Source organism: Euprymna scolopes, chromosome 36 (assembly GCF_053919585.1).
Source record: "Euprymna scolopes isolate OS-2025 chromosome 36, ASM5391958v1, whole genome shotgun sequence".
In the NCBI taxonomy this organism is placed as follows: domain Eukaryota; kingdom Metazoa; phylum Mollusca; class Cephalopoda; order Sepiida; family Sepiolidae; genus Euprymna; species Euprymna scolopes.
In genome coordinates, this window is record NC_136517.1 from 19,208,363 (window position 1) to 19,235,308 (window position 26,946).

The following is a 26,946-nucleotide window of genomic DNA, read 5'->3' on the forward strand; positions in this document are numbered from 1 at the left end:
TTTATATTAAGAACAATGGGCTCCACATTTTGGCCAAGTTTCAAAAAGATCTAATGGATGGATCAAAAGTTATGAGGCAAAACATGTCATTTTTGGCCATTTTTGACCTCTTTTGAGCCCCTAGGGACGCAACAGGAATTTTTGCAAAAAATAATTTTTTACTGTGCACATCTATATTTAATGAAATACAATTTGTGGCAAAATTTCAGGAAAAACTAACGGACAGTTATCTGGCAATCGTCCGGACTAACGGATGCCACTGAAAATATAGTTCCCTCTCCGATAAATCGGGGGACCAAAGAATTTGTTTATTGTGTGAATCTTTTATGCACAAAAATTCCATTGTATATAGTTTTACTTTATGTTTAAAATTGCATTTGGCAAATGTTAGTATAAAGATCTTCTGTAAAAACCAATTGGTGCTTCTATATTAAACGAATGAATTGAAATACTGAATTTCAACTAAAACAAATGATACCTATGTAATTGTCATGTCGCAAATAGTAACATATCCAAAAATTACAACAAACGATAATGTAGAAAAATAAATATTAATGAAAAAAGATTTCACTTACTAGAAAAAAATAGATAAGTTGACAGGGGAGATAATTATGTTCTGTTGTTTATATCAAGTGACAAACGTAATTCAAAATGTTGGATAAATTTTATTTGCCATCTAAACTTTATCAAAAACTGTTTTTCATTTATAATTATTTTCTTCATTATCGTTTTCTGTAATTTTTGGATATGTTACTATTTGCATCATGACGATTATGTAGGTACTATTTGTTTTACTTGAAATCCAATATTTTGGTTTTCAAATTTTGTTCGTTTGATAGTACTAACAAATTGAATAAAATAAACCAGTTTTTATTAGCTTAAAATTTTTTTTTCCTCCATGAACATGTGACAAGTTGAATTCATCATAAAATAATTATTTTATCTTCATATGGAATTTTCATAATCAAAGTTATTTTCCAAGTTCTCGTTTGTAGAAAACATTATCATGGGACTGCTTTCTTGCAGATTACAGGATCATCTTCAAGTCTCATGTCAAAAGAAAAAAAACACTTTGTCATAAATTGTCCGCATAAGTAATCAAGTTTTGTTTGTCCTATTCATCATAATATTCTTCATCGTTCGACCAACAATTTATTTATATCAGTTAGCCCTCACACTCTGTCCTGAAAGTACACATCATCTTTTCTGTCTTCAGTCGGTGAAAGACAAGTCCTTCCACAGAGTGGAACGATAAAAGTGCTGTCCTAAAGAAAACAACACTACAGCTTTATTTTAAAACTTTTATTGAAAAAAATCAATTTAGGTAACTTGATTATGCAGTAGAGCTGACATCTATTCAATGTAGCCACCTTCAGCCTCAATCACTGCCTTAATACAGCCCTGGAACTGAGAGCATGCCTTTTCCACAAGGACTGGCGGAGGCTTGGCAAATACTTGGTGGATGGCGGCGATCAGGCTGGCTTTAATGCTGTGGGAGGTCATGTTGGTGATGTTTTCGACATATGACCAAATAGTAGTAGTAGTTCAGCAGAATAAGGTCGGGGGAGGAGGGGGGGCAGTGAAAGAAGGGTACAAAGTTATTGCACTTCTTCTGAAACCAAGCCTGGATCTCTTTGGACTTGTGGGCCGGCGCAGACTCCTGCTACCACACTTATGGTCTGCCAGTGACCACCTGACTGCATCAAACACTTCAGCACATTCAGGTACACTTTGGTGTTGACTTTAAAGCCAATTTTGAAGATGTGAGGTGGCTGATGTGGCCCTCACTTGAAACCACACCAAAAATGTGGCTGGAAACTTTGTTTTCATCACCCTGGGCATGTTCGTTATTTGTGGCAATCCAGCGATGCATTTTGAGGGTGCTGGTAATGGTCCTGTTGTCATAATTATCAGTAGAGAGCATTAGTTGTACAGTGGAGCATCTCTGATCTCGCTCGTTAAACATTGTATCACTTTCAGACATGATAGAAAGCTCCTATCGCTCTTGGGATTTGTACACAACTGGCCAACCAGTAGATGGTTTGCAATAAAAAAAGAAAACCGATTTTCATGAAATGGAATTAAAATCATGTTGTCTTTTCTAGGGCGACAATTTTATTGTTTCACTCTGTAGACTAAAGAAATTTTTATTTTAATTCAGACTGCCCTTTTTGAGGAGCTGGATTTTTTTCACATTAGAAACCAACCTTGTCTCTAACTTTCAACTTGTGGGGGAAGCAAGTAACTAGGGACCATTTAGGGACAATTTGCCTCTTGGTGGACAAATCAAAAAACATCTTTATCAGTTTTCTGATCACATCTTGCTAAATTTTTGTGAAAAACTAATGGACCAATATTTCAGAAGAACAGAATAAAAGTGACCAAAAGATGGATGTTCACCTGTCGGAACGACTTGGACCATCTGATCATCCTGGAGGATGATAGATGATACACGCTGGATTACGAGTTGCGCAATCCCTAAATACTCATCTCTTTACTTGTCACTGCTTCATTCCAGTGGAAAGAAGTTTAAGATGACTGGAAACAACGCTGAGATAAGCAGAGAACACATATCATGATTTTCCCAAATGGCCACCCATAATCGGGCTCAACAATGCTTAACTTTGGTGGAAACAGGTGTGTTAGAGTTTGTACAGATTATCAATGTCCATTTTTAAGGACTTTTCAAACTTTTACAAAGCGTTCTCCAGACAAAATTCAATTTTTCAAAACAAAATTTGAGTTTTTTTTACAATCCACAGAAATTTGAAAAGTTCAGGTTGCCATTAGAGAGTCTGGACTGCACAAAAATTTTCTTAAGGTGGATGGGTGGGTGTATATGGCCGCACTACTCCTCCCCTCTTATGCCCCCCTCCCCCAAATTAAATTATAAATGAAAGCAAAAATAGAGGGAGATTTGATTCCCCCCTAAAACAGGGACATAACTCTTGTATCATACAATACTACTTTTACTATTTCAGAACACTATTTCGATTTTATTTTCAATATTTAAAATATATTTTAACGGCATTTTTATTAATACTAAAAAAATAATTTAATAGTATTTATTTCAATTTTATTTTTAATATTTCGACAAAATTTTTTACTGGACATAAAGAATACAATTTTCAAAGCCTTTTCAAGACATGTTCCATATTTTCAAGGATTTCAAAAAGTAAAAATTCAAGGACTTTTCAAGTCTTTGTGAACCCTGTCTGTCAATATAAGTGTGCCATATATGCCCAAAACATTAAAAGATGTTTTTCCCCCCCTTAACATTGGCAATCAAATATGAGGAAGGTTATAATCACAGCAGATAAAATGACGCTCACCTCTGGAAGTGGATTGGCTAATTTAAAAAATTTATTTAAAAGTTCCAATCGTTCGATATTCAATTGAGAAATACAGTCACTAAAGGAAGATCCAGCGTTGCTGGGATTTGCATTCTTCTTGTCTGGCGTCGTCATTGTTAAGGTGCAAATCAGGGAACACTGAAAGAAAGAAATATAGAAATCATCAGAAACAAAAATAAATTTCTAAGTTAACTATGTTTGGTATTTGCTGCTGAATGCTCGGCTTCTACCCATTTTGCACTTGCTTGTCTTCAAAATAATGACAGAGCAATGATCAGATTCCCTGTTTATGAAGTTGAATATATCAAAGCTTGATGAACTGATGACCAATTGGCTATGTTGTTTGGCTATGTTGAGAGAAGCAAATTTGAATGAACAAATGCAAAGATCATAAGGGAGAGCGAGAAGAAAAACTTGCAAGCTGCTACAAAGAAGGTGGGCTGTCTCTATCATGTTACTTACAGCTGAGAGTATCCTGTATCTCTACAGGGTCATCATTCGCCCATGCATGGAGTATTGTTACCACATTTGGACTGGTACATCTGCTACTAGTCTGTCACTCTTAGAGTCCAAAAAGAGTCACCAACCGAATAGGTCAACCTGCGTCCTATTAACCAAATGTTGCACCCCTTTGCCTGTTTTACAAGTATTTTCTTGATCCCAAAGCCACCAGATTCTTGGCTATTATTGAGCCAGCTCGTTTGTTGTTGGCTGTGGCATAGTCTTGTGCAGTCCTATGTGGTTTACCTTCCCCGGCATTGCCTTCTCACCTTTTTCAGAAGGGGTTATTTTATTGCTAATCACCTAATATGCCTCTACCGGGGAATGCCAATGGGGCTACTTAGGCATTTTTAACAGGCCAGAATGCTCTTCCTCTAGGATGCTGGTTTCTCAAATCTAACTTTCCTGACCTTGTGTCACATCTTCCCACTATAGGAAGGAGATAAATAACTTTAACCATAATCATCTGGAGAATAACAAAAAAAATAAAAATAAATAAATAAAATAAAAAATAAAAATCTGAAATGCATAAAAAATACCAAAAAACAGACAGATTTTTGTAAATATTACTAACGGAAATTTATTATCTATCTGTGCAAAGCTAAAACTATGCTATTATTTCTAGTAATTATACTATTGTACATCTATTACTAATGGATATTTGGTATCTGTCTGTTTATAATGCAGCTATACTGTTGCTTCTATTAATTTTACTATTGTACTACTCCTAATAGTTTTGATTTTAAGTTTTATAAGTTTTTTATGTAAAATGCTTATTCGCTTCTCATTAAAAGTCCTCCAATTTTCATCAGCATGACAGTTCCCTCAGCCCAGATAGTTAGTTCTCTGGAGAGAATTAATGTTACCTAAAACCCATCAACCCACACAAGTATATGTTGTTCTGATCTTCTGTAATATATATATATGAGAGAGAGAGAGAGAGAGAGAGAGAGAGAGAGAGAGAGAGAGAATGATCAAGCTAGATCAAGAGAACCCAATGGATAGGTAAATACTCAGCTAACTGATTGGTTGGGAAAGCATAGGAATTGCGACCATTCATTCAAAATATTGCATATATTCAGGGTGACCCCCCCAAAAACGGGCCCAACTCTAATTAGGCCCCGTTTCTTTGTGTTTAGTCCAAATTAAATGAAACTTTGGTCATAACTAGTTTATTATATTCCAAACATCACCTCAAAACACTAGGGTCTTTGGCCTTTTTTTCTCCGTTCTACAGCATATGTTGTAGATGGCCTCCATTTAGTTTCTTTTTTTTTTTGGTCACCCTGTATAACAAGTTCAATAGAAGAGAAGTTAGATCTTCAAGAGCTATAATAGAGTAAATACGAGGTAAACAAAATTAGTGCATGATCATTTATTTTATATATGTCCCAAGGATTCAAGCAATAGCAATTTAAATTTGTGTACGATTGTTTCAGAGATTATATCAACTTTATTATGCTGATGATGAGATTGTCGATTAATAAAATGGATATCATCTCTTTCTCTCTTTTCAGTCTATAAAAGTCAAATTGTGTGTGTGTGTACATTTCCTTACCAAACTACTCTGTCAATTTTCAGTCTACAGACTCGAGATTTGGCATTAGGGGTATTGAGATTTGGGAAAATCTTTTTAATCAGTTTTCGAACAGAATTTTGCCTGTCAAAGTTCAACGATTTGACCACTGAAAACTCTACCAAACTCCTCTGTCAATTTTAGGCTAAACACTTGAAATTTTAGATGTAGGTTACTTGACCATGGACCAAACTTTTTAATTTGATTTGAGCCCAAAACAATAAATGTTAATGGATCAAAATTTGGGTCAAAGTTTTAAAAAAATTGATCTCTGCGATCTCTACCAAATTACTCAGCTAATTTTTGGTCTAAACATTTGAAATTTACATAGAGTGCATTCAGACATACAGCAAGCTTTTTAATCGGTTTTTGATTGAAAATTTGGTTGCCAAGGAGTCAAAATTCCAAAGATTTTTGAGCTTTGCAGTCTGTAGCAAACAATTCTGGCAATTTTGGATCTAAACATTTGAAATTTTACATAAAGGGTATTCAGACATGTAGCAAGCTTTTTAATCAGTTTTTGGGCGAAATTTTGGCAGTCAAGAGGTCAAAGTTGAAAGAATTGACCTTTGCAGACCCTACCAAACTCCTCTGCCAATTTTGGGTCTAAACACTTGAAATTTTAAATGTAGATTACCGGGACACCAGTCAAACCTTTTAATATATATAATGAAATTGTTATTCATTCACTGTTTTATTAATCTTAACAATCAGTTCTTTCAACATACAACCATCATATCAAAACTTTGGTACATTTTACAGACCCATTTTGTTTACATAGAACAATTAATATATTAATATTGAATTTTTTCTTACATAAACTCAGCTTGAAAAAAAAAAAAAACCACACACACACACACACAAACACACAGAAATTTTTCTTAGAAAAAAAGAAATATGACCACGTAATGTTGAAAATAAAGCATATAGAAGAATTCACATTGCATATTTATTTACGTTGCCATCTTATATATATATATATATATATATATGTCTGTTTATTAAGAGTATTTAAGTCAAAAGATGATAATATTTAATTACTGAAAGGGAATGCTGAACTTACAACAAGCTTTTCTGTGTCCGATGAACTGTCCAGAGTGAGAATAGTCCATCTAAGTCCTGGAGAAAATGAAGCCAAACTGAAAATTACCCGGAGTGCCAGCAGGGTGAGCTGTTCTAAATTATTAGCCATATCTGATCTTACTTGCTGTAACAGGTTCAAAGAACTACCCAGAGATTCAAGGGAGCTCTCAGCTGAGCCTGTTCTCCATGAACTCCCAGCTGAGGATAATGAGGCTGATGTGTTACCATCAGATGGAAGGGATTGGGAAGTTAACAATTGAGTACTAAGTTGTTCAGCATATTGGGTGAAGTATTCCCCTAGCAGGGGTAATAATAGCAGACTTGGACATGGGTGTTGGCTAGCTGATTCTGCACTGGTGTTAATCAATTGACGTCCGTTTAGTAAACCTTCCATGGTCAGTAATTTGGATATTCCGTACATGGCCAAATTGAGGTTCACATTGGACACAAAAGGCTTCTTTTTATTGGATGTGTCAACTATTCTTTGGATATCAGCTCCACTGGAAAAGAGAAAAAAAAAGTGCAGACATAAAAATAAACTTATAACAAATGGATGTTCTTCACTACTACCACTACTACATAATAATAATAATGATGATGATGATGATAATAAAATAATAATAAAAATGTTTCTGAATTTTTGAGATAGGGATTTGTCATTCGTATTATTTGGATTCATACGACTACTGATATGGCAACCATTAACTATAAATAATAGATAATATAAACAGTAATAAGTAAACAATAACAATAATATGTACACACACATATATAGTAATAATAATTAGTAATAAATAGTGATATTTACAATTCATAATAAAATAGGTTTAAGACTCTCAAAATTTGTATTAGAACTGTTTGCAAGGATTCATAGTGCAGCGAGGTCATAGTTATATGAGGTTAGAGTGCAAAAATCAATTGTAAAAGTGACTTCTGAAGGTTCAATTCTCAGTGTGGGTGACTGAAAAATACAATTGTGAATTACTTAGGACCTCTATCCAGTCATGGCTGATGGAACGAGAACATGCTATCTTCGTGAAGTGAATAAAGGTTTTTGTTCGACATTCCGTTCAAATTCTCGAGTTCGATGAGATACATCTGAAAAAGGCCGGAGGTTACATCAACCGAAACGTTGTAAAAATGACACTACTGATGATGATGATGACGACGGGTGTTGGATGACTTTTAAAAATTAACTTCCAAACTTATCTTTGGTCAGGTTTCTTTGAAAGTCATTTCCTTAACTGAGACAAAAATTTTTATAGGTTGGATGCCCTTTCTGATGTCAACCCAGTGAAGTGATGGGAACAAGTGCTTTTATTGCCACACTATCTCTAGATGATTATTGCCTGCAAACGCTAAAGAACAATGACTTCATCTGCTCTTTACTGATTTAAAAAAAAAATTGTTTTCTTTTCTTTAATTATGGCCTTCTTATGGAGAGAATAGCATTCCGTATTTACTTGGCTTCCCCACGAGAGTAAAGTTATACACAAGATCAGTTTTTAATATGGAAAGAATTCAGTTCACCAAACAAAAAGAGGCATTCTGAATTGGGACAAAAATTAGAACAGATATTACGCTTTGCTCCTAACCAAAAGATCAAGGAAACATGGATGAGGAGCTTTAAAGCAAGAGTCTGAAATAGATCGGATAACAAAGAATTGATGGTAAGTACTATTATGAAGAAGCAAAACATTTTGAAACTATTAAGTACAATCTTATCCCCGAGTGGCTTCCGGGCCCTGATAAGTGGTGACCTTCACGTAAAAAAGAAAAAAAAAAAGAAAAGAAAAAGAATTATTTCTCTTAGGCCAAAGAATGTAGAATTATCGCCCTTGAGAAGTGAGTCCGCCATGACAGTTTAAGCGCTAAACATGAGTCCTGCATCACAGACTTTTATTGTTACACATCCGTCTTCTACATTACCACTTAATCTGTAAGTTAGTTAAATAAATGTTTTAAAAGGTTATATTTTGTCCTTTGATCATTTTTGAGTAGTTATTAAATAGCACATATGATCATGATAAACAGACACAAATGCAAATACAAATTAAAATGTGTTAGTACCAGTTGAATGAGAATCATTTGGAATCCATCGACTCTGACGCGCACCATGAAAAGCCTGTGCAGTGGAATATCATTTCAATTGGCATCTTTTATAAATAGAGAATTTGTTCGTCTGTCTATCAGTTAGTCACAATTTCTTTAAATGAATGCAGAATTTGTCACATTTCAGAATATCAAATTTCTTAACTATTTTTAGTGATGGAACATATTACATTTATTATCATCAGCAGACCTGCTGTTTAACAGCGTCGGCAACCACAGTTCTCCATAAAGTGAAACAGCTCAATTTTTTACTAATCGATCAAGTTGTCTATCTAAGCGAGTCTTGGTCGACCTTGCTTTTTCGATCCTCGCATTCTACCAGTCAATATTAGATATGTCTTTTAAATGCTAAATATGTCCTAAGAAAGTCATTTGTCTTTTCATGATAGTTTCCATCAGCAATCCTTCAGTGCATCCGAATCTAGTCGTTAGAAATATGATCTTTCCAAATGATCCCTAACATTTGTCTCATGGCTCTACAATTACAATATTGCATCAATAGTACATAACTCCCAACAAAAAAACAAAATGAGACAAAACACATGATCAGAAATTAAAACGGGTTCTACCAACTGACCTATTTGAACTTATAAATAACGCTTAAACCATTACTGTAACAAAATAATTATAGCTTTGGCATGATGTCATAGACTTGATTTACGTCTTGTTTTAAATTCAAACACAAGCGATAATAAAAAAAATAAATGAATGGGTAAATATTATTAATTTATTTTCTTTCTTTAAAGCTTGTAACGCTGGGTATGGGGCAGCCAAACCAGCTACCAACATTGCCCTGGTTTTTATTGAAACCAACCAAGGGCTCTTTTTAGTATCCTCATTGCTATCTTAAGTGCAATTGTCTGGATCTCTCTTGCACTTGGTTCACTAGGTATATTAGTTAGGTAGGACTTCAGGTTCTTCATAAGCCCTGTAGCACCTATAATAACTGGTATGATTGATATCTCTCTTAGATTCCAGTTTCTTTTCATATCATACATGATACCTTGATATTTGGTCGGTTTCTCTCTTTCAGCTCTGTTCAAACCTCCATCATTAGGTACACTCACTTCAAGGTTGCCACTCTCCCTGACTTATTCCAGCATTTTCAAGGTAAGTAGCTGTAAGGATTACATGGTCATAATATATTGTATATAAGTCATTTCCAGCTGTTCTTTCAGGTTGATGTTCCCAGGACTTGCTGCTACACTGGATATTTTGGAAATTATTTTAATAGTTCGAATCAATTTATTCTGCTTTAACTATGTACCCTATGTAGTTCTTATAGATATATAAAATTCTTCCAGCCTAGCAAAACGGATAACGTTTTCAGACTGACCTTTTTGCAACAGGAGACAGGAGAAAATTGTTTGCATCCCGACAGAATTTGACTCCTTGAAAATCCAGTGTTGTATGTAAATGAAGAAGAGGTACAATATTCGTGCCAGGGTTTGACAAGGGCACGGATTCTGTAGGATTCGACGTGTTCTGTAATAACTGGGACATTAGTCGAGAACCGTGAAGAACACCTGGATGTAGAAAAGAAATGAGGTTTGATTAAATGACACTCGATTGGATTTGGAGAACTGGACCAACTAATGAATTAGTTTATATGTATAATAAATCATGTTGAAACATTCCAGCAATGTTGAGTGTGGTCAGTATTTAGATGAAATAATAGAAAGATAATGCTGGTGAATCGTGTCTAAGTTTAGGAAAACTGATTCTAAACAGCCACATAAGAAAGCCTTTGTGACCTTAATTATGATGCAGATAATTCAAAAATATTTATTGTTAATTTAAGCCAATTTAAACGGCAATGATACTATGATTTTAAGACTTTTTCACTATGACAATCTTTCATTATGAAGTTCAATAGTCAAACAACCACTGAGAATTTTTGCATTTCATAAACTTTGATTATTATCCATAGTACTTGAAAACAAGTGTGTTTATGACAACAAACGAAATCTTCCACTCCCTGAGACAGATGGAGTCATACTGAATGCAAACAATGAACAGTTGTAATCTTGAGGTATTTGGCATCTGCACATATACTGAACTAATATGTACAAGGCATGTTTGAATCAATTCCCACTTTATTTATGCCGTTATATTCATTTATTTATGACTGAATGAATTAGTTTAACCAGGTCATAAAGGGTTAAGAGTTAAAAAAAAATCTTATGGTAGATAGAGAGGGAGAAGGAGAGCTATAAGATCATTTGATGTTACAGAGAGAGAGAGCGAGCAAGAGAGAGAGAGCGAGCGAGAGAGAGCAGTTTTAAAATAGTTAAGTTAAAAGTTGGTAAGTTTTGAGATTTTGCAGCACATTAATTCTTATTAAGTCATTATAGAATGTGTTTGCATATTAATGGTGGTAAAAGCACAAATTCGAGATTCCAATAAAAAACATTGTGTATTTGTGATGAAAATAAATTTTTAAAAAATTACGACATGAACATAGAGTTAAAATCTAGTTAGTATTATGCATACAATCTGAAGAAAAACACCTTTTAAACGGGTAAACTTGTTAGTATAACCGATGGATTTACAAGACGGTGACATACTTGATGATCATATTTTTCTATCACTCACGATGCAAAAGCTGTTAAAATGTGTTTTCCCTCTATTACTACACACATATTACTACTATTACTAAATTGATTTTAACTCCAAAAAATTCATCATAATCTTAAAAAAAAAACCCAAAAAACAAAAAAACAAAAACCAAAAAAAACCCCCAAAAAACAAACAAAATGAACAAAATAAAAACAATTCTCAAAGAATCTGCCCTCGATGCGAATCTGAGCTTTTATTTTAATGGTTTGTGAATTAATTTGTTTTGTAGGCAAATATTTTATGAATAAATAGTCTGAGAATGATAAACTATTTAACCTTTGGATACGATCCTGGTAAGTACTACCACTCTGGCTGAGAGTGGACCTGAGAGTAACTATGAGATGTTTCCACACTCACTTAAGTTGCAAATTTTGTCATATCCAGAACACATTTTATTTAAATTTATAGATGCAATCAGAACAAGTACTATCACCCAGGGTCAGAGTGGATTTAAAAGTAATTTATTATATAAAGAGCAACTCTCTGTATGTTATGTTAAAACTAGAAAAATATATAACAAATACCCACAAAGTTATTTTTTTTTTTTTAAATTGGTGTATATATGGGATATATGATATTTAAAATTAGAAAATAAATTTTTTAAATAGATTCATTATTGGCAGGGGGGAGGGAGGGGGGAATGAAATGGATATTTATATAAATGAATGTTATCAACATGTACACACATCTTTTAATGTTATCACATAGCGCGAAGTAATTCTATTTTTTTCTTCCAGAGTTATTTCCTTGGTGTCCATTTGAGTTTGTGTGTGTGTGTGTGTGTGTGTGTGTGTGTCTAGAGAGAGGAATGAACTGAGTAAAGGAAGGGGTGAATAGGGGGAAGGTGGAAAGAAAGAGGGATAGAAATTTTGCCCTGTGGTGAATACCAGGTAGCACTGGTACTTACAATTAAAAGATGGTGCTCCAAAGCTTCTAAATGGAGAGTTCATTATGAATGTAGTTTAAGCTCATAACTGATACCTCAAAACTTATTGATCAATTTTTGTAGTTAGAGTGAGGGTTTTTTTTTTTCAAATAGTTAAATTAAAACAGCTGGAAACATGATTGATCATGTGGATCACTGTTGGAAATGATAAAGATTCTAGGAATTAGTGATGCAAGCAATCGTTAATAAATTAATAATTTAAATATTCTGCGGCACTTGTAGTAACCAGTCATCAAAAAGATAGCAATATGGTGGTTCACACATGGTGATTACTTACATACTAATCATAATAAGCAGTTTGAAGTGTGAGATAATGCAGACAGACGAGAAGTGAGATGTGGAGAAAATATATTTGGAAAAGAGTACAATGTTTTTTTTTCAGAAATTTTGTTACCTTGGGAATAAATATATAAACCTCGAGATGATAAAAAAACAAACAAAAAAAAAAGAATAAAAACTGTCCTCTTTTTAACCAGTTAACATTTTCTTGAACAACAAAAATTGCACTCTTTAAATCACTTAAAAAATTCCAAGTCATCCAAACCCAAATATTAGGCAAATATTCATACCAATTTTCATGCTTGTTCTGCAGTTTTTAAAATATTAAAGTTTTTATTGATCAAAAAAATAAGCACGGATTGACTAACTGCCAAGTGTACCATTCACCCAAGGGCAGGTTGAGCTGACTTCCTCTGGAGAAGAGAGTTTCAAGGAAATATTTATATTTTTTAGTCTGTCTGTTCCACTTTTTCTTGGAAACTATTGAGCCTATCTGCCTGTGATAAGGTGCAGCAAACTAAGTATTATGGTATCTGTTCCATACACAGTTAGGAATTAAGAAGGCTTAGTATTTAATGCAAAATTTTTTTTTTTTGTGAGACATTTTTTTAGCCTGGTTTTAATGGGCTAAAAAGTCTCTCTCTCGTATATATATATATATATATATATATATATATATATATAATCTTAGTCAAGGAGGGTAACAATGTTTGTTTTTTCCAGTGAGAACTCAGTCCTTCCACATACAGCACCTGGTATTCCCAAATGGTCATCCATCTGGCAAAGACCAGATTCAACATTTAATTTTGGTGATTGAATGAAATAGTGTATTGACGTGATTAGGCTATAAACTGAGAGAAAACACCTTTTATTACGACGTTAATGTTTTTGTTTTTTTTTTAAAAAAACAAATGAACAAACAAAAATAATCACTTACCATTCGGCATATGAACATGTATTGAACAATTTCTCTTTGATTTTTGGCTTACAAGGCTTTCTGTTGCTGTAAAAGAAAAAGATAAAATGTTTCGATGATGCAGAAATTATAGTCTAATAATAGAGAGCATCTCAACCCAAGGCTGCATCTGCACTTCTAATGGGGGTAGGTACACAGGTGTGTGGGAGTATATATTCAGTAGCATATTAGAGAGACCCACACTGGTGCCTTCACACACACCCATTTCCTGTACGAATATCAAATCTCTAGAACTAGTCATCGCCATCAGTCACACTTTGAAAGAAACTATGGTGCTTGTCCAGAATTCACCCATATATGAAAAAATAAAAATAAAGAAAATTTGGTATCGGGTCCATATCAATGACAAAAAAGTCAATAGCATACACCAAAAATCATGTAAATTAATCAAGTAGTTTTATTTTTATAAATAATTTCATTTTTAAGCGAAGCTGAGTTTTTCAAAAGCTCCCCATGCTAAAAATAGCTTTTTAAAATCTTCTGAATTTAAAAAAAAAATCTTTTGAAGTTTGAATTATTTGGAGTTAACTCCCTTGTTCCTTCAAACTGTATTCAAGATGGTGTTGTGAGATACTCGCTTGCAATTCAAGCATAGAATTCGATTTTCTTATTTAAAAATAAAACTACTTTATCAATTTACATGATTTTTGGTGTGCGATATTTTTCTTTCCATCACCAGTACTTAAATTATACAGACAAGCACAAGTATTTGTTTTCAAATTAAAAAAAACTTAATTATCAAATATGTATATAAATATGGTTACCTATCTGGTACTGGCCAGGCTCATTGTTGCTTAACTTTGACGATCTGGCAAGAACCAGTGTATCAACGTGATTATGCCATATATTTGGAAAGGTTAGGCACCGTATGTACCATGCCGGTAATATAGAAATTTCCAGGTTGGTATCTTGGAAGCGTGTTTAATCCACTAAGAGAGATGCACCCCCAGTTTTCATTAAGACATGTATCGAAAAGGAAAAACCCTGATGTAAAACCTGAGGTACACTGTTTGCTCTGTCTTGTGGCAGCCATTGCACTGACAGAGATTAGCAGTTGTACCAAAAAGTGTGGTTTGTTCTGCGCCAAACTTTCACCACTATAAATAAATCATTGTGTGGATCTCTGAGCAACTTAGTTGTGGTGGAGCTCATACGTCAAAATCGACGGGAGGGTCCATCATATACATAAAGTTTAATAATCACCGTTTTTAATTTGTTTAAGTTTTTGAAGTTAGTTTTTTCATTCTTAATATTCAAAGTGTGTGGTGTTCTATTCTCAGTCAGTTTTATCTTGCTAGACTGGGGCAATTTTTATTTTTTGTTTCAGTTCAGAGTTTCCTTTTTGGGAAAGCTGTATTACAAAAAGACTTTGCATCTAACTCTATCCTTGTCAGATTGCAATGTTTATGTAATTGAGAATTCGGTAATTGTTCATATACCAATAAATTTTAAGTCAGTATAAGGTGATTTAATTTTTAAACTTAAAAATTACAAGTTTTTGTAATCGAGCATTCATATATTGTTTTTACAAAACCAAGACAACAAAGATTGGATTGATAGCAACAAATAGTGTATTTTCATTGTTCGTTACAATTGTTTCACGACCATTCGGACAATTTCAAATCTTATATCATTTGAAAATATTCACAAGAATGGCCTGTCTTCAGACATTGAGAAAACCACTTTTTTAATGAACAATATGGAATCCATTTTCCTTTTAATGAAAATTATGTGATAAAAAATTTACCTACATTTTTTCCTACAGAGGTTTTTTCCGTTTTCTGTTTGTTGTGGATTTTTTATATCTACCTATTTTCGTATCTCTATTTTTAAAAGTTTCAATCGATTATTCATTTATCCATGGTTGCAAGAATAAATGCAAGGAAAAAAAAAACATGAAAAATAACTTAAATAACTTTTACTTTAATTCATTTATTTTTAACATAAAATATTTTTTGACTTAAAAGCTGTTTAAAAATTGTTTCGGTACTTATGCACCGATATTACCGTGATAATTATTTAGAAAGCCATTCTTAACATGGGGAGGGAGTTTTGTAACTAATCTGTACTTACACCTAAAAAAAGATATCGTAAAACTTTATATGATTTTAAAAAATAGCAGGATAACATAAGTGCATAAGCACAGGTGTTTAAATTATTTGTCATTTTAAATTATAAAAAAAATTTTAATTTAAAGCTATTAATAAAATTCTAAATGTTTATTTATTTATGTGTGTGTATATATATATACCAATAAAATTTTTGAATAGATGCACAGAATTTAAAAATTATTTTTTCCCCTGAAAGGTGTGAGCCCCTAGATTGTCCCTATCCATATATGGTTCATAACGAACAACACTGAGTCACACAAAAGCCCAAAATAAGGGTTTTTGGGCCGTTTTGTGCAATTGTCGCAAAAGTTACCTGCCCATGTCAATGGAATTTAGCACTGTCTGTATACAGTCGCGGTAACATCTTTCGGCATACGGACAGGACTTGTAATGCAATGGATAACGTGTCTGACTACGGATCAGAAGATTCCAGGTTCGAATCCTGGCAAGTTCGTAATAATTTTAACCATCATTTTATCCAATGTTTACCCATTATCCTTACCCTTAGTTATGGTATTTTTTTTTTTTTTTCAGTGATTTTGTTTTGTGCAAATGAGAATTTCCCATACTCCGAGTTCACAAGGTAAGCATTGATGGTAAAATGATGTTGAGTGTATTTGATATTGAGTGTACTGGATTTTGTATTTGAGTCGGCGCTGTGTGTGCCGATACTGCGCAGCCGCTAGTTTAAAATAAAAGTTGTTTCAAAATTGTTTAAATTATTTCTCTTTTTTTTTGCAGTTATTCTACATGAGTAAAAATAAAGTTATCTAAATTACTTTCGTTTCAATTTCTTTTTACCTACAGAAACATTAATAACAGTTGTTTTATTATCATTTTCTGACTTGTCAATTTTGCCTCAGTTTGTTCCATTTCATTCGATCTTGATTTTTGCTTGCAAGATCAAGGTTGCTACTTGCGCTACAAAATTCCAGGTGACAGCCAACTTGAATTTTATTCATTCAATGTTTACACATTTTATTTGTGCATTTCTCTAGTTTAGATGGATGAAAGTGAATTAACTTTTTACTCAAAGTGACTCCTCATTGCATAATGTTTAATATATGAAACATTTTTAATGCTTACACAGAGATATTTTCTCATATCGCCCACAAACCCTATTTAGTTACATTACCCTGGTGTTTTGACGTTAAATTTGAACTCAACTCCAACTCCAAATCCAACTGTTCTCTTCTCTCTGCACTTTCCACACTGACGCCCAAAGGAAAGAAGACGGCTCTTTTATAGAGAGACCCAACCACATCTCATTTGCATATCCCTCCCCTCTCTCCTCACATCACATGATCATCAGTCCATAAATACCAGGGGGCGGCCATTTTTATTTTCTCTTTTTTTTTCTTTCCTAACACAAGCTGCACGATGCATGAGGTAAGGTTCTTTACTTTTAACCACACAAGGATTCAACAGTGTATCTACAATTAAGGCTATTTTAGTAGCAGTACCAGAAAACATACCGCTTAGCGCTGGATAAGGCACACACTGCTACTTAACTGTTATAATCCTTAAATCATTAATTAGTAGATTTCTCCTATGCCCATCAGAATAAAACATAAAACATATATGACTGGATTCACAAATAAATTTTTTTTAAAAATAGTATTTTAATATTTTTGTTATGATTTATATAATCCAAGAAATTGCTATTTAAATCCGACTATTGCAACAAAACATGCTGGCATAGCATGTCTGCTAGCAGTAGATGACTTTTCGCAACTATGCGATTGGGGTATGTTAACATGAACACTTGATACTGGACTTCTATCAGTTGATGACGTTTCATATATTTTTAGCCAATTATGGAAAAGAATTATCTTTGCCACAGAATTTGAACAAAACGTGTGCGTCTTTCCAGTCAAAGGTTAGAACATCTCAAAAATACTTGTAATACAAGGCTAAGTCAAGATAGAAACTTCATTCAAACAGTATTTAATAGTCAATATATTTCTTTTGTCCTAAAATTTGAAGAGAATTGGTTGAACACTTTTTATGTACACATATGGTGATGAGAGTTGATAACATAAAATTTTTTGTGTGCCATGATGCACACAAAAATATCTCCTGTAGAAAATTCATAACAAAAAGTTTGTGTATGTTCAAACTGATTTACAACAATGAAGTATTCACTTTTTTTAAAATTTTTTATTATGATCTACTCGTGTGCTCTAGAAGTATTAAAACAATATTTAATGTTTCACCAGCGAAAATATGACAACAGTACTCTATATATGGTCTGATAGTAGATCTGAATAACCTCACGTGTAAAAAAGTGTTTAGAGCAATAGAGAAAACTGACTTCAGAAGATGCAGAAAGAGTAATGGATCTAACGAAGAAACACTTAATTAGAAAAAATATATTTTGTGCATATTGTTATTAATTAAACATATCACCATGATGAATTTATAATTTTTTCTTTCAAATTATTAAAGTATCAATTTTATCCGTTGACCCGAAAACAACTTTATTTTGTCAACAGAAATGGAGTCATCTTCCATCATGATAACGTTCATCCTCACACAGCATTACTTACGAAAGATCTAAAACAATATGCGTGAGAAATCTTGCCCCATCCTCCATATTCTCCTGACCTAGCTCCCCCGGATTATCACTTATTCTGAGGATTACAAAACCATTTACATGGCCTTATGTTAACATCACGAGAGGAGATTGAACAGGAGTTAAATTCACATTTCATATCACAACCTAAAAATTTTACAAGCGATGCATTTATAAGCTCGTTAACAGATGGAATCGAGTTATAGAGGGCAAAGACCGTTATTGTTATGAATAATGATTTTCAAAATACAGTTTTTCATTTTCAAGATTTTGGCAAAAACATTTGCACTGACCTGAAGCAGATTATAATTCATCGTACAAGATATGACCATACTAGATATGACCTTGTACAAGATATGACCATACTAGATATGACCTTGTACAAGATATGACTATACTAGATATGAACCTGTACAAGATATGACCATACTAGATATGATCCTGTACAAGATATAACCATACTAGATATGACTCTGTACAAGATATGACCATACTATTACTAGATATGAACCTGTACTAGATATGCCCCTGTACTAGATATGACCATGCTAGATATCATTGTGAACTTCTTATCAAACAAATAACAACTTACTTGTTTTTACTGGACTAGCAGAAGATCCATTTTTATCATCGATAATTTTCTGTGATATATTGGAATGTGGGGAAGGCCGCTCCACCAATATCCGACGCACTTTAGGGCTACTAGATCCAGCCATTAACGTAGATGTGTCGGAAGAACTGGTGTTGGGTCTTTGCTCAATACATTTTTCTTTCAATCGATACATTTCCTGGTTTTTGAATTGGAGTTCAACTGACAGACGTTCCACCTCAGCCTTCAAATGATTTTCTTTCTCGCTGCGTTCTCGCGTGTCCTCATTCATCTTTTCCTGATGCAGTCGTGAGACTTCCAGCTCGCGACGTTGTAATTCGTCCCGAAGAAACTTTATCTGGCCTTCTTTCATATACATTTCCTCCTTCAACGTTTCATACTGTAAACAACAAGAACATGTGTGAACAGAAAAGTGGAAATATCAAAAGGCGTAACAGGAATTGTATATTCAACTAAAACTTGAAAAATACACAAGAAATACCCACAAACATGTTTTTTTTAAAAATTTATTTTCTATTTTTTTTTTACAACATAACCTTAGGTGTATAATATGTAGAATTAAAAAAAAAAAAAATTAATTTTTGAGGGGAGGGAGAGGGTATGAAAAGGCCATTTATATCATTTAATATTATCAAGACATACGCACACCTTTTAATGTTATCATGTAAAAGGAAGTAACATTTTTTTTTTTAGAGTTATTTCACTTAAGCCGACTTGAATTGTGTGCATGTGTGTGTGTGTGTCACTAAACTTGAAAGATACACAACAAACACCCACAAAGTTGTGTTTCTTTTTTTGTTTAAATGGCATATCCCTGTGGGAATGGAAATTCCCAGGCTAACTCGATTGTTGTCCTTTAACTCTGATAGCTGAAGAGTGACACAGCCGCTTGACTTCCTGTCTCTCATATTTCTCTCTCTTTTCCACTGAACTCTCAAGCAGTCAACATGTAATGAAGAGTCGCTCCTGATGGGGGCATCGGCCACCCAACAGTGCTCCTGACTATCAGTCAGCCTTTCGCAGTTATCATCACAAGTAACAAACTTTTATTCTCTCTATCTATATTCTTAATATTTCTCATGTAAATAAATCTGCATTCTTTCGCTGATATATATGTTTTCGTTACCATTATGCGACTTTTTGTTTTTCAATCCTTCTACCATTCATTACATGGGGACGGGATTATCTATCACACAAGCAGACCATTCTATCCCCTCAACAAGTGAACGACGTCGCATAAAACAGGTTATTTCGAACGCGCATGATGTCGCAACCACGGTGGGTGCATCGATAAGACTCTTCTTTTTCACCTCCTTTTCCTCTTGCGTGTTACAGGTTTGAGCCTACCTACTACTCCTATTTTCTGCGGTTGCATGGGTACTCGCTGCTATTTTCAGTTGTTTTAATTCATTTCTTTTTAGGGCTTTGGTTGCTCAACCAACCCCTTACACACACCTCGACACACTCAGGCTAATCTATATATATAAAAGCGAAAATGTGTGCGTGTATGTATGTATGTATGCTCGCTGTTTGTGTATGGCTACAAAAGGCTTTTTTCCAAAGCCTTCTCGGGGGGGGGGGGTCGCTCCTTCTTAAAACTTTTTATATCATGTCTAAATGATAATATCTACGACTTAACAGCGGGGGTCGCATATGTATTTAATTTGCCCGACTTTTACCAACTTGCCGCATCTTCGAAAAGCGAATGATCTGGCTTGCAGCACAAAACTAAGTCAGACATCACGCCACTTCCTCACACCTGTTTATTTCGTTTTATAAATCCTTCACATAACACCCTGATCAATTCCTCTCCCCTCGTGGCTGAGATGGTTAGGTGTCTGGCTTTTTTTCCCTTTCGTTTCCACCTTCGCGTCAAGGCTCCGGGGTTCAATCCTACCTCCAACACACACACACACCTACAAACACCTGGGCAATGCCGGGCACCCCCACTAGTCTAGTATAAAATCAAAATATAAAACAAAATAAGTTGGATGTTGATTTACCTTTTTCATTTCTTCTCTCAAGTGTTGCAGTTCTCCCATCAAGTTACCCGAGATACTCGCAGTAGTGCTCGAAATCCCAGGAGCACCAGAAACTGCAATTGCACTGCCTGATTTCGCATCCCGTGCGGTTGTCTTTGGACAATTGCTGCTTGTGCTGTGACTAGAAGAAAAAGATTCAAATGATGTCGAAGACGAGAGAGGATAGGTACTGGATGAAGATGTGGAAGATGATGCATGGCGCCCCAACTTTGGGATAAAAACATTTGGTTCATTTTGCAGTGGACCTCTACTCGGATGCGGGGCAGGTCTGGACGGTGGTTGTAGATCTGTAGGGGCCTGGATATTTCCAGGGTGGGAAGTGGAAGCCTTAGACTTCTGGATATAAGCCTGTGAAGCAGCAACATCGAGATCTGTCAGTTCTTGTTGGGTGAGCAGCAAATCATCATCCCATTCATCAAAGTCATCGCCTTCTGCAATGTTTTCTTTGCTCTTCTTCCGTTTAAAAGGTTGTTTGATGCCCGTGCTGTTTTCACTGGCCGTGGTGCTGTAAGAGAATTTACGCTTGTGGCTTGTGAAGACAGGATTTCCAGCCATCGGGTTTCATTCGGTTTTAATATCCACGATAGGATCCGGCAGGGTAACAACCTGTGCAAATAAAGCAAAAAAAGTCAAATGAATGGACATAAAATGAATTCTTGATTATCAAGAATTCATTTTAAACTGATAAAAGGCATCTCCTTTTCTTTTTTGCATGAGAAATAAAAAGATCACACTTAAATCCTTTAAAAATCAAATGTTTTTGAATCACAGATCATTCCAACTATTTTCTGAGGAATCTATTTTTGTCTCTGATGAGTTGTTTAGTGGGCTTCCACTATTCAACAAAACACGTGTAAGACATACTTCATAAAAAATATGAATAAAATATTATGAGTGATAATTAAATACATCTTCTGGTTTTGAAAAGGTCAAGGTCATGATTGTGGCATTCACTCTGGTTTGATTGAGCTGGCTCTTTCCAACAAATTCACCACGTCTCGAGCACTTAAGATTGCTTTCGTTATGAGTGCAAACCATTTGCAGTAAGGGCCGAGAATCAGTTCAACATCCTGCTTCACTGTCCTGAGCCAGATTTTGAGTTGGCCACTGCAACGTTTCTTCCAACCTTGAAATGGTGTTGAGTCAATGACTCAGCGAATGAAGATCAGGAAGAGGATTTAGTCGTTAACCATGCACAGTGATTCAAGGTTGCTTCTGTTATGAATACAAGCCATTCGCAGTTCCAGCAACAAATCCCGTAATGATGAGGGCCAAGAATCAGTTCAACATCCTGCTTCTCTTTCCTGAGCCAGGTTTTTAAGTTGACCACCGAGATGTTTCTTCCAACCTTGTAATGGAGTTTTGGATTGATGATGAATGAAGTAGTTACCTGGGTGTTGTCAAACCAACAAAGGTATCTGGTATAGAGAAATTATTGGAGGGGTTAGATTTTGGAGTTATACACGTTTGCTTAAATTTGGACGTGCGCCGACCAAACATTCAAAACGTATGTGGAAAATGAAAAATTTCTTTTTCTGTGTGTTCTACACAGTTTGAACTTTATTTTATCCCCAAAATTGCAAAGTTTCAAATTTGTACCTCCATTTTTTTTTCAACAATTTTAGTAACATTTATTTTGGACTGAAAATTTCTAAAAAATTCCTTTTTGACATTTATTAGGTGGGTTTCTAAAACTTATTTTGTTTAATTTTTAATTTTTCAGTGATTATTGAAATTTCCAAAATGACTGTCTGATGTCTGGCATTGTTTTATTGTCTTATTCGGCGCTACTTGTGTTTTCAAAATAAATAAACACTTTAAAATAAGCTAAAAAGCAAAAAAAAAAAAAACTAGGTACAAAATAACTTATTTTGCTGTTGGTAACATTTATTTGTTATATATTTGTTTTTGTTTTTTTTTTTAACCATTTTTTTTGTTTCGTTGTCTATACTGCAAAATGACCAACAAATTGTGTTTCTGTTCACTTTACATGGTCTAGAATCAGAGTTTCTGTATCGATTATTAAAAAAAATTTAGCTTGCTTTAATAATGCGATTTAAACAAGTGCTTCTCAATTTTTTTCCATAGCGGACAATTTTCAGCATCAAAAGAAATCTCAGGCTCACATAACTTTTAACGAAAATTGTGAGTAACATGGAAACGTTTTTTATTAACATAAAAAAATGTTGCAAAAAATTTCAATTACTAAACTACTGTATATTCTTGTGTATAAGTCGATGTGCGTTTTAAAACCAAAATTGTGTCATTTTAGGTATTACCTGCGTATAAGTCGACTGCAGATTCTAGACAAGTTAAATGGTCCGTCTCATGGCTCTTTCTTGCAAAGATAATTTTCTTTTTGGTATTATTTTTGTAAGACATATTACAAATTGTTTCCTGGTATCCGCGAGCAATAATATGTGCATTTACACAAATGTGGTCTATTCGATTTTCATATATAGAACCAACCCACTGCATACTTACATGCAATGAATGTGGCTAATCAGACATTCTGATCAATGATATGCTATAGATTCCAGACACAGTCACTGTTTTTAGACATAATTTATCTCATGTACCATAATAACATAAACACATACATTGCATGAGCCGTAATATACTGTAATAATGTGAATGCATTCGTTAAGTGTTATTACATGGTTTCATTTAATAGTTGTCATTAAATTATTAAAATTGTTAAACTTAGGGGAGAACGACACATCGTAAATACTATATTTCCTAACCTACTAAAAAAATGTCATATCATCACTGAATACGTCATATCAAAATTAGTTAGACCTATAGTCACATCTAGAGAGTGAACATTGCGAGAGCTATTCCTATTATTAATAAACCTCCCACTGAAAAACCATGCATGTGCTTACATACTGGCAAACATACTGCAGTGGGGTTTGAAAGGAATGTGATTAATTACTAGGATTACCGAAATATACCGAGTGCACAAACAAAAAGGCATTTTCTATGTTATGATCGAGCACCGAGTCACTCTTTAACAATATTTTCAAACAAGTCGACCATCCCTCCCCAAAAAAACATAAATCGTCTCCCAGAAATTCGATTTATACACAAGTATGTATGGTACTCCTGTTGTTCAACGTCAATGGAGCTTTATTATTGTGATTTTATAAATCTCAACGAAATTATAACACGATAACTTCATAAATCATTAATAAAAAAAAAAAATTTCAATCCCCATGTATTTTCATTGGGGGTCTAGGGGCGAGGATAATGAGATTTTTTCAATGTTTATGTTAGTTTCATTTAGCGATTACTCCAGAGAAGGCAGGCATGAAGCCACTTGATGTAAGGAATTAAAAAAAAAAAAAAAAAAAAACTATTTCAAAGTCAGAAACTAGCCAACGATGAATGTCATATGCAGAGATTCCAACCACAAAAAACAGAAATTCTTTCCCTTTCATAGAATGTGAGGATTAACGGACAAAATAAAGAAAGCAAGAGTTACAAGGCTGCTGCTATGTTTTTTTAACAAACTTTGAATGGTCATAACACATTTGAGCTACAAAAATAGCCCAAAAGAGTCGTCAAAAATATATCAAGAACTTCCATTGCAAAAAAACTGAGAGAATGGGCCAACCAATAGTGTGCCAAATGTTTTCTGGGTGAATTAACTTAGGACTATATAGATAAGGAAGGCTCTATAGACTGGTTAAAAAGAGAATCGCTCCACTATGATAAGGAAAGGATTATAATGGCTGGCCAAGATCAAGGCTTCATGGCCAATGCTTTTAAAAAGATGAGTGGTCTCAGCAATGACAACAAGTGCAGGTTCTGCCACACAGAAGTAGAAAGAGTGAGTCACCTCACATTCAGCTATAAGGTTCTGCTGGGAGACGGCTACTATATAATGTGACACAATAGAGTGTTTAAATATTTTCACTGGACGATCTGTAAAATGTTGAATACCGAATGCAGTAGGAAATTCTGAGAACATGTTTACCAGAAAGAACAGTTGGAAATAAGTCATACACCATCCACTATGACTATGCAATTCCTACACCTATGCATCTACAAAACGGAGCCATTAAACCTGACATAGTGATATGAGACAAGAAGAAAGAAGCAACCTTAGTAGAAGTCAGTGTCACAATCATACTGGATTAAGCAGAGTTAAGAGAGAAAAGATAACGAAATACTACGGTTTTATGTATGACATGAAAAGAAATTGGAATCTTAGGAAGATCTTTATCATTCCAGTAATTATAGGAGCAACTGGACTCATGAAAAAGAATTTCAAAAGCTACCTGGCAAATATACCCAGTCAACTAAGTGTAAAATTCAAACAATTTCACTTAAAAGGACAATTAGAATCATAAAAAGATCTCTCGGTTGAAATATCTGAAATAACAGCTAAATATCTGGTAGCTTGAACAAACTAATAAGAAAATTGAAAAAAAAAAAAAAAAGAAAAGAGAAGTTATGAAAGTTTAGTAACGTCAGTATGTGAATGTTAACAGATTTGAAATATTAAAATAAAATTTTGGTTTGGGATTCCTATGACTATAAGATGAATGCGACTAAAATATTGAATAGTATCACACTAGACGGGTTTGAGTGATTTCCAACCAGTCAGGGTTGCTACGCCTTAGCAAGGGAGCATGTAGCTCTGTTAGAAATAGCTTGGAATAACATTAATTATATCATTAGTTACATATTATTAGGTAATATTATTGATGTATGTATGCTTGCCTGTGAGCGAATGTGCCAGTGTGAATATGTATGCATGTCTGAAACTGTATGTGTGCGTTTACTAGTGATTAGTGAGTATGTGTATACTTGCTGTGCACACGTCAATCACACGTCCATTGCTGTCCTTCACAGAAAATTAAGCTGTTAATAGTAAGCCCCAAGTAAGGGGTCGCATGGGTTTCAACCGTTTAGGTAAGGGGCCGTGTATGCCAAAAGGTTGAGAACCCTTGTTTTAGGGTAAGCAAAACCAAAAACAACTTTACCTCTGTGAGTCTAGCAACAAACAGCTGATTTTCTGGAATGAGAGAAAACATGCTGGATCACCCTACTGCATCAAAAAGAGATTCATGCTCACTCCTTGAAACCTAGGATGATCCCAATACGGGGTGGGGGTGGGGGGGAGAGGTAAGGCTGTTTATGTTGTTTTTCTCTTTATCCTCAGCATGTCATCGGACTCAAACTTGGATCAAACTTTTCTACATATTTGACTAAAAATAATACCCAACAAGGGGCAATCTATAAAAACCGGCATTATAACACTATAAAGGTATACAAAGATAAAACAGGCTTGAGAACATTTAGATTAGAAATGAAAAAAAAAAAAAAAAAAATGAACAAAAAATATAGGATGAACTGATGGGGATGGAGAACAAGGAGTGTTGATAGGGGAAGGAGTCAACAACAGAAAAAAAGAAAATATGCAAGAGGAAGTAAAATAGAGAAACATATAATAAAATGGGTGAAGAAAAAAAGGAGAAAAAGAAAAATTTTAAACAAAATAATTCAACCAAAGTTTTTGGGAAAGTGTTGTATATAGAAGGCAATTAGAGAAACGATGTAAATAGAATTGAAAATAATATTTATTATAAGAAAAAGGATGGAATCGAACCCAGTATTCAAGAGTTGAAAAGAATACATGTCGCAATTTAGATGCAATCCCTAGGAACGTGGAGCATTGTCCATTATGTGAGAAATAACTATACAATTAGCTAGGTCAGAGCAAGTAGAGTCGGATAATGTAAATTAAGGAATGTCTTTGTTTTGTCGAAAACGTGTGGAGACATATGTAATATGTAAATCCAAGTGAGGAGAGTCACATGTCTGAGCATGTTTTGACGTCACAAAGAAAGATAAATTACAAATATTCAGTTGTCGAGTCAGTCAGCAGAGTAGTCAGAGAGACAAATCCGAAGAAAGCTGAGTTAGCCGAACCCATTTGGAAGCAACCAGAAAGGGAAGTAAGACCATCTAATTCCGCAAGGCATTCAAATACTTAATGATAATCATCATTATAAGCAGCTGGAAGAATAAATATCATCATGTTCTTTGTAAGTCTTTGTTTGTCATCATTCAACCTGAAAGGTAATGTGTTTTTGTGATTCGTCTTTGTAAAAGAACATTTATATGTAACACCCTTCCAAAGTGTGAACTGTCT

At 34.3% G+C, this 26,946-nt stretch overlaps 1 protein-coding gene and 1 non-coding gene across 3 annotated transcripts in view; one reads left to right on the top strand and one right to left on the bottom strand.

Annotated features, from left to right (window-relative positions):
* The window catches only part of LOC145260384 (uncharacterized), a 62,696-nt gene that overhangs the window by 24,953 nt on the left and 10,797 nt on the right, over nucleotides 1-26,946 (bottom strand). For both annotated transcript variants that reach the window (XM_080118337.1, XM_080118336.1), the window contains exons 2-7: nucleotides 20,745-21,389; nucleotides 18,724-19,120; nucleotides 13,407-13,472; nucleotides 9,962-10,151; nucleotides 6,494-7,013; nucleotides 3,333-3,491 (exon numbers count right to left, since the gene is read on the bottom strand). In XM_080118337.1, the coding sequence (XP_079974463.1) occupies nucleotides 3,333-3,491; nucleotides 6,494-7,013; nucleotides 9,962-10,151; nucleotides 13,407-13,472; nucleotides 18,724-19,120; nucleotides 20,745-21,338 (1,926 nt within the window). In that variant the 5' untranslated portion in view covers nucleotides 21,339-21,389. The remainder of the gene's footprint in view (nucleotides 1-3,332; nucleotides 3,492-6,493; nucleotides 7,014-9,961; nucleotides 10,152-13,406; nucleotides 13,473-18,723; nucleotides 19,121-20,744; nucleotides 21,390-26,946) is intronic.
* On the top strand, nucleotides 15,938-16,010 carry Trnar-acg (transfer RNA arginine (anticodon ACG)). Its single transcript has one exon. It is a non-coding gene; the product is annotated as a tRNA-Arg (tRNA).